The following is a 6,000-nucleotide window of genomic DNA, read 5'->3' as shown; positions in this document are numbered from 1 at the left end:
ATGGTTACTAGATGCTTTAAAATAAATTAAAAATGAAAATTTTACCTTCTAGTTTTTCGAATGTTACATTATCATAACCCTTTCCTTTTAAACTCACTTTCCTATAAGTCAATAATGATCCACCAACAATCATCGCCACAACTACCAAAGAAGAGAGTCTTACCGGAAAAGACACTATCTCGTCAAAGAAGAGAGTTGTCAAACTACCGCCCACCACCATCGATGGATCATAGTGCTCCTCTCTCTCTTCTCTAATCAGAATACTCTTTTGTTATCTCGCTCTCTCTCCTGCTCCAATATGAATACTCCTCTTTTTTCTACTTCTTCTCGACTGCTGCCAACGATCTCCGTTGTCACCTTTGTGTTGCAATCGATCTTCGTCAGGTAGGGTTTCATCACATGTGTGCTGTCATCGGCGTCAACTAGGGTTTCGACAGATGCCATCGATCTTTGTCGGTTTGGGTTTTGAAAGATGTCCAGATAAATATGCCTCCATCATGGCTGAGATGATATCATGTGCAAGGTGGAGAAGACGGTGAACATTGCAGGGGCATATTCATATACAAGGAAGAAGGCATGTACAAGGTTTTCAAATTAAGGTTTGATCGGATGAGGTGTTGGTGGTGACAAGTGGTGGGGAATAGCTGGTGGTGATATGTGGTTGTGTCGGAGGTGCTGGCGATGATAGGTGGTAGCGGGTAATATGTTGAGAATCTTATTGTATGAACTAGGGAAATGGAAGGGGAGGGGTGGGGTTATTTGTTTTTTATTAACTTAAAACTATTAAGAAACAAAAGAAATTTGAAAAATGAAATTATTAAAGACAAAATATTTATTTCATGTCAATATGGATGAAACGTATAAGTTTAAAACAAACGAGGGACCATTCGAATTAATTTTTAAGAATAATAACTAAACGTTAATTTTAACATTTGTATCATGGACCCTTATTTATTGTCCATTATTTATTTTAAAGGTATATTGGTTTCTTTAATAACCTGATTACTGCCACGAGGAAACAATTTTTTGTGATTATACTTAACATTTAAAATTATTTAAGTAAATTAATTTGATTATAAATGTTTCTTGTTTACCAACCCCAATCTGATCCAAGCGTTCGGCCCACATAGCATATAGCTCTACGGCTCTACCAATAACAAGCCTATTATACTCTATATATACTCTATACTCCATAACTGTATAGACAACAAGTGCGTAATTCTTTAGATGACATTATCCTACATTCCTACTAGAAGGATAATGATTTTAATGACAATTTGATCATTCAACATTTGTTTTCTTCCTCTCCTAATCTCATATCAATAACAGGTTCTCAAACTGCAATAATCAACGTAAGGGCAAGTTAGTCATCAAATGGAATCTCACGACAAAGAGCAATTTTTACACAAGAACTTGTTACAAAATACAACACATACTATTTTCATTCTCATTCATAACCAGCACCACATAATATATATATTATGAAAAACAACATCAAACACATCACAACCCACATACACTTTTACATATTTCATCTTACTACAAATTTCAAGACATCTTCTTCAAACAATACAACACATCTATTCAATCTCCTTGATTCCAGTCAAATACACCCGACACTGAATCACACTCCCACCAATCCCAAACCCTGGCATCACCATCAACCCAACTTTCGGCTTCTCACCACTTTCATCCACCACAAAATTCTTCACCACACTTTCCATATAAACCTCTGAAAACTCACACCCTTTACTCACCTGATACACCTTTATCACAGGCTCAAACGAATGACTCAACAAATGCAAAACCCAAATCGCTTTCGCCAGTTTCAAAAACGCCTGATAAAACGGCGTCCTCGGATGCCCTCCTCCCATTATATAATTCCTATGATCCAAATTCCCGAAAAAAGACGCTTCCATTTTCGGATGCACCACAATTACGTATTTACCCCTGCAAAACTTCCCGAATTCCGAATCCGGGTCTTGCCCCACCGAATCAAGCGGATCCGTGTCACGTAACGCGAGATACTCACGAAAGAACGTGTCTTTGTCTTTGTCTTTGTTTTCATTGTTTAAACCGAAATTTTCTTGTTGAAAACCGGTGAACATTTTTTGACAAATATGGTATTCAAACGCGTATTTCTTGTGGGCCCGTTTCGCGTATTTAATATCCGGTTCGATCGAATTCGCAGCAGCATCAAGGTCCCACCCCGCAGCCTTCATCATGTTGATTAACGGTTTTGAAAAATCATGAATTGCTTTAGAAGCAAGTTCAACAGCCGACTTAAAAAGCTCGGGGGACAAAACGGGAATATTTTCATTTCCATCGATCGATCCCCCCTCGGAATCTTTCGAAGATGATGATAGCCCCCTCAGCTTTAGATTCTTTTCAAGTTTAGCCCTTTTGAGAGTCGCGTCTTGGATATGTTGTTGTAATTGTACAATCTCGGAATCTTTGTTGTGGATTTCGGATTGGAATTTCTTCACCATGACTTCATACGTTTTTAAGAGGCTTTGCTGTTCTTGAATCTCTGCAGCCAAACGGGAGTCTTGTGGGGAAATGTAAGTGGGTCTGGGGTTGTTTTCGCGATAAAAGTGTTTGAGTTCTGAGAGATTTTTGAGTTCTGAAATTACGAGTTTGTCTGCAGCTTGGATTTTGTCAGGGTCGTATGGGGTGTGAGCAGCTTGAAGGCGGATGTAAGCGGATTTTAAGGATGAAATGTTTGTGAATATTTTTGAGACTAAAGCTTCAACAGCTTCAGGGTTTTGGTTTGCAGTTTCTTCCATAGGTTGAGGGTGGACCTTCGGGTTACTGCTGTCACGGATTTGGGAGTCTTTTGCTCCACCAAGTTGCATAGTTACTTCCTATGGAAGGGATGGTATGTGGGTCCCCCACCCAATCGCCTAAAAGATGATAATCAATCATTAACATAAATAAATATAAAGTAACACTAACACCCCAAAGAAGTAGGAATAAAGTAGCTATCTAATTATACCTGCAAAATCAAGAAACTGGTAAATGGCAGTTGGATTCCCCCAGCAACCATAATAGTTTCAACCTATAAAAGTGCTTTTGGTCAACAAAATTACATTAACACATTGAAAAAAAATGAATTCAGAATCTTCTTTAGGAACAGAGTAGCAACTTTGGACGCCACATCATGTCAACATAGACAGTAGAACCTTCAAGTTTTGCATCAAAACCACTAACCCAAAACCCCAGCAGCACATCTATGTCACAATGAGGGAGGTTGCAGGAACATGCATAAAAAAGAAATATGACTAACAGCCTATAATAGCTTAGATAAAATGTCAGTAACTTCTTTAAATTGAACGCCTTTCTTCAATGTTTGGAAATTACCAAACAGGTGAATTCTGGGAAGAAACAGAAAATGAACTTTCAAATTGCAATGTGAAAATGTAGTTGTCTTTCTCGTTTTAATGCCAATTCCTTTTAGATTCAATCTCTGAACTAGGTTAACCATTTAATGTAGTGCAATTGTTTTTTAAAGTTCAAACTTCTTATCTTTTTTTCTAATTACTTAAGTAGTATAACTTGTAGCGAAAACTCCTAGATCCACCTCCGATCGCAAACACGAGACTAGATTCATATAATTACCACTAGTTGTCAACTAATCACTGATGATGCTCTCAATGCAATTTACGACTATACAAGTTTACACCACTCTAGAGCTAATCAAAAGTATCAATTTCGAATTCTATTCTAAAGTACCGACACCAAAAGGTAACACAGCAAAGAAAGTGCTAATTTTGTTGTAGTAAAGAGAATACAGCCCAGGTAGATCGGAAAATACCTAATCGGAGACTTCGCCGGATATCTGCCGGAGAGATGATGAGTACATGCCTGTGTTCTGCCGATTATAGTACGTTCTAGATATAGGAAGATGGAGAAGAATACGAGATTTGAGGTTGATTGAAATGGATGGAACCCTAGGAGAGAGAAGAATCATTGTTGCTTTATATTAAATTCATATATATTTTTTTTAAATCTATTTTACAATCGATTGGGCTTTTCCTATTCGGCCTATCTCAATGACTTAATGTCTCAATCAACTGGTTTAAACTTTTAATCCAACCCATTTAAAATTATATTGACCTATTTTCAAATTTTTGAAGTATTTATTTTAATCGTAAATTTAAAGTTTAAGATCTACGTTTTTCTTTGTGTCACTTTATATGCAAGCCTCTTTCTTTCTATGTAATAGAATATTATTGTATTTAATTGATCTTAAAATTGTATTTTATTGATTTCATATAGTTGTTCCAGTTTGTTCTTCCAAAACATTAGAAAATGACTTGCAAAATTTCAAACTTGCAATCCAACTTTGTTTTTTCGTTAAACACAAAATGTAACATCCAGATTTTGTTGAAATTAAGATACCTTGTGTTTTTGTGGTTTAAATGAATCGAATTTATTTACACGTAAGAGTATTAATGGTTTGGAAATTCGATTAATATATTAAACAAAATTTATTGTTTGTGGACCCTAGCAAATAATAAAATGAAATATATGAATTTACTGTTATGACAGAAGTATACAATCAACAAGATTAATAGAAATGAAACAAACGAAATTGAAATATATATGAAATATACAAGAATCGGTTTACAGAAAACATACTTGATGGTTTATGTTTACAACTGAAACACAAAAAAAAAAACGAAATTATGTAGATTAAGGCCTGCAAATTGTAGTGTCCTAAGACATAAATTTCTCTGCTGGGATCTGTCTAGACGATACAACAATCAACCAAGAACTTCTCTTGATTCTGACAAAATTCTCTATGTTCCCTTCATTGTATTTGGAGTATGAAATTATATGAGGAATCTGATGGGTTTTGGTCATAAGACATCCTATGTGCTCATACAAACCCTAATGCTTGGATCTAGGTTTCTCTATTGTACATGCTTTGAATCCAAGACTATAAACCCTAATTCTAGCATATGGAAATCAGAATTCACATGTAAATAGGATTAAGAACATACCTTGATTGTTATATAGCAATAACAATCTAATTCCTCCTTGAATTGACCTTGGAAGGCTTAGAGTCACAAGTGTCACTCCTCTAATGGTTCACAAACACCATAAGCAAGAGGATGAAGAGGAGAGAGGATGGAGGCTGCCCAAAACGTGTTCTAACCCTAGAAGGTTGCTTGTCCACGTTTTTGAGGCATAAGGGGTCTTTATATAGTAAGGCTATTAAGGTTATCTAACAAGGAAACCCTAATTTGGTTGCTTAAGCCCTAAGCAACCCATGGAGCCCTTTTCTTAAAGCCTTGGACGACTTCATATGGGCTTCCTCATTAGAATTCGTCCACCTTATAATAAAAGGCAATCCATGGCCCAAATTGCAATTATCTTATAATTACAATTCCAGTCCCTTAAGTTTAATTAATCTCTTTTAGTCACAAAACTAATTACAAATTAATTCTTGACTAATATTAATTAAACAATATGATTTCTCCTTTAATATATTATTCCCATAATATATTAATAAATCATATTTAGTCATTTCTCTCCATAATTCATCCTATCAAGTTGCTTTGGTGAAGGCAACCCAAAATGACTATGCACCATCGGGTCAAGTACATACCAAAATAGTTATGGACTTAGACACTAATCCAATAGTCTCCCACTTGGATAAGTCTAACAACTATTCTGCGTATGACTTCGGATCCCGATCTACAATCGTAGCTTTCCAAAGCCGCTGTCAACTCTGATCCTATCAGATACGCGTGTCCTTAGATAAGGGATCATATATTCCTCCATTCTAGATATCATATGAGATATGATTTCAAATCATTCTCTTTGTACTATATCTCGATTCTGATTTATGACGACAGACTAATTGAACAAATCAAATTAGCCCTAGCCCGGCCGAGCATTTACGTTTGTCATCACTAAACCATCGAGGGGCCCAAAGATATCGCTTTTATCCTACTTTGAATAAAAGGAATGGATAAAATTTGATACAATGCT

At 36.0% G+C, this 6,000-nt stretch overlaps 1 protein-coding gene across 2 annotated transcripts; it reads right to left on the bottom strand.

The window, feature by feature from the left end:
- Positions 1-1,413: 1,413 nt before the first annotated feature.
- On the bottom strand, positions 1,414-3,971 carry LOC111907000 (protein GRAVITROPIC IN THE LIGHT 1). Of its 2 annotated transcripts, none has more exons than XM_023902785.3 (3): positions 3,815-3,971; positions 2,996-3,058; positions 1,414-2,903 (listed from the first exon to the last, which is right to left on the bottom strand). In XM_023902785.3, the coding sequence occupies exon 3, from the start codon at positions 2,853-2,855 to the stop codon at positions 1,581-1,583; it is 1,275 nt and encodes a 424-aa protein (XP_023758553.1). In that variant the 5' UTR covers positions 2,856-2,903; positions 2,996-3,058; positions 3,815-3,971; the 3' UTR covers positions 1,414-1,580. The 2 variants fall into 2 exon arrangements, with proteins under 2 accessions (XP_023758553.1, XP_023758554.1); XM_023902786.2 differs by having other exon boundaries at positions 2,996-3,069; positions 3,815-3,964.
- Positions 3,972-6,000: the final 2,029 nt, after the last annotated feature.

This window comes from Lactuca sativa, chromosome 4 (genome assembly GCF_002870075.4).
Source record: "Lactuca sativa cultivar Salinas chromosome 4, Lsat_Salinas_v11, whole genome shotgun sequence".
NCBI lineage: Eukaryota > Viridiplantae > Streptophyta > Magnoliopsida > Asterales > Asteraceae > Lactuca > Lactuca sativa.
This window is presented reverse-complemented; position numbering and strand designations above follow the sequence as displayed.

Coding starts and splice junctions, on each gene's coding strand:
- LOC111907000 (XM_023902785.3), bottom strand. CDS start 2,855: ATGCAACTTGGTGGAGCAAAAGACTCCCAAATCCGTGACAGCAGTAAC.